The following is a 2,479-nucleotide window of genomic DNA, read 5'->3' on the forward strand; positions in this document are numbered from 1 at the left end:
AATTTGTAACAATGAAATTGGGGGTCACCACACCATGAGGAACTGTACTAAAGGGTCGCGGCCTTAGGCAGGTTGAGAGTCACTGCTCTAGACGCTGGTTACAGGAAGTTAGCAAACCTTCCGCATTTCATCATGACCGCCCATCGGAGATCATGCTGAGATCACAGTGCTCGAACACAGCTAGAGGGGCAAGAGCTAGGAGAAGGGACCCCACCTCCTTCCGCGGGGCTCAGACTCGACTGGGTTGGGGAGAGCTTCGACTTGTGACAGCTCCGGCCCTCGCGGCCCGGTGGAGTGACCCAAAGGTGGATGCCCATGTCATGTTGTTGAGAGACGCCAGCGAGTGCAAGGGCACTTCTCAACATGACACCAGGACGGGAGGCATAAACCCAGGGTGTGCCAGGCGGGCGGGTGCATGGTCCCCGCGCCCAGAGCCGGGGTGAACGGGGACTGGCTGTCCTCCCCCCCCCGCCCCCCCCCCGCCGTCTCCTCCTCAGGCTGAGCCATGAGGGTCTGGCCAAGGTGTGTGCTTGTGCCGGGGAGGGGGCCAAAGCGTGTGACCCCAGAGCCCACGGGGTTGGGAGCTACAAGGCGGGGACTGTGTGTGGGGAATGCAAAGGCCAATGTGCAGGAAGACTGGGGCTGGAGTGTGCGTGTGTGCATGTGCGTGTGTGTGTGCGTGTGTGACGTGCACGTGTGTGCACGTGCGTGCATGTGTGCACGTGTGAGCATGTGAAGTGTGTGATGAGTGCATGTGTGACATGTGTGATGTGTGCACGTGTGCACGTGCGTGCATGTGTGCACGTGTGAGCATGTGATGTGTGTGATGTGTGCACGTGTGAGCATGTGATGTGTGTGGTGAGTGCATGTGTGACATGTGCACGTGTGTGCACGTGTGCACGTGCGTGCATGTGTGCACGTGTGAGCATGTGATGTGTGTGATGAGTGCATGTGTGACGTGTGTGATGTGTGCACGTGTGCACGTGCGTGCATGTGTGCACGTGTGAGCATGTGATGTGTGTGATGTGTGCACGTGTGAGCATGTGATGTGTGTGGTGAGTGCATGTGTGACATGTGCACATGTGTGCACGTGTGCACGTGCGTGCATGTGTGCACGTGTGAGCATGTGATGTGTGTGATGAGTGCATGTGTGACATGTGTGATGTGGGCATGTGTGCACGTGGAACTTTGTACTGATGTCTTTACTAGGGTTTAAGCTCTTTTTAAAAAATATTTTTATTTCAGAGAGGAAGGGAGAGGGAGAGAGAATCATTGATCGGCTGCCTCCTGCACACCCCCCACTGGGGATTGAGCCCCCAATCGGGGCCTGTGCCCTTGACCAGAATCGAACTTGAGACCCTCCAGTCCACAGGCTGATGCTCTGTCCCCTGAGCCACACCAGCCGGGGCAGGGGTGTCTGTTGCTAGAGGATCGGGGCGCCTTCCTGGCGCACCCGAGGGCGGAAACGCGAGTTTCCTAAGTGCCCCGTGTTTTTCCTCCTGACAAGCTCCCTCAGAACCAACCAGGAGGCGGAAGATCATGCCGACGCCTCAGGCAGAGACACCCGAGGACGCGGCGGCTCAGGCGGCGGCCGTGTCCATCCAGGCCTGGTGGCGGGGCGCCCTGGTGCGCCGGGCGCTGCTGCATGCCGCGCTCAGCGCCTGCATCATCCAGCGCTGGTGGCGGCGGGTGCTGGCCGGCCGGCACGAGGAGGGGCGCTGGGCAGCCCTCAACGAGTACTCGCGGCGGGAGTGGGCGGCCGTCCGGCTGCAGTCCTGGGTCCGCATGTGGCGCGTCCGCCTCCGCTACTGCCGCCTGCTGCAGGCCACCCGCATCATCCAGCTGTACTGGCGCTGGCACAGCTGCCACACCCGGGGCTGCATTCGGGGCAATTACGACATGAAAGAAAAGCAACTGAACCTGCACCTCGAAATCTCTTTGGGTTCGCAGGTTTACAAAATACGTCAGTCCATCCCTCTCCCAATAAAGGACACGTCAGATCTGTAATTCCCGTGTCCCCGGCTCTGTCAGATCCGTTTCAAGGCGGTCGTCGAGCTAATGGCGGCAAATACGGGCGTCTCCTAAATCAGCTCCCAGGCAGCGGCCGGGGTTCTGGGGGGCAGGGTCCTGTGTGGAGGAGGGTTGAGCCCCTGGGGCTGGAGGAGCAGGGCCAGGGATGGATTAGCAATGTCTGCCCTGGGCAGGAGCCTTGGGGCTGTGCCAAGTCGGCCAACCAGGGACACCCCTTCCCCATGGGGTCTGGATAAATGGCATGGTCAGTCATTTTACAACCTGTATCATCTTTTAAAATATACTCTTTTTAAATTGTGGTAAAATATACATAACATTTACCATTTTTTTAAATGTTTGGTTTTTTTTTAAGTTGATTTTTAGAGTGACAGGAAGGGAGAGGAAGAGAGAGATAGAAACATCAATGATGAGAATCACTGATCGGCTGCCTCCTGCATGCTCCCTGCAC

At 57.9% G+C, this 2,479-nt stretch overlaps 1 protein-coding gene across 1 annotated transcript; it reads left to right on the top strand.

The window, feature by feature from the left end:
• Positions 1-1,539: 1,539 nt before the first annotated feature.
• On the top strand, positions 1,540-2,007 carry LOC308529501 (IQ domain-containing protein F5-like; the record flags this gene model as incomplete). Its single annotated transcript, XM_081105615.1, has 1 exon — positions 1,540-2,007. One exon carries the CDS (start codon positions 1,540-1,542, stop codon positions 2,005-2,007), a length of 468 nt encoding a protein of 155 aa, XP_080961741.1.
• Positions 2,008-2,479: the final 472 nt, after the last annotated feature.

Source organism: Myotis nattereri (assembly GCF_964212035.1).
Source record: "Myotis nattereri genome assembly, chromosome: 14".
In the NCBI taxonomy this organism is placed as follows: Eukaryota; Metazoa; Chordata; class Mammalia; order Chiroptera; family Vespertilionidae; genus Myotis; species Myotis nattereri.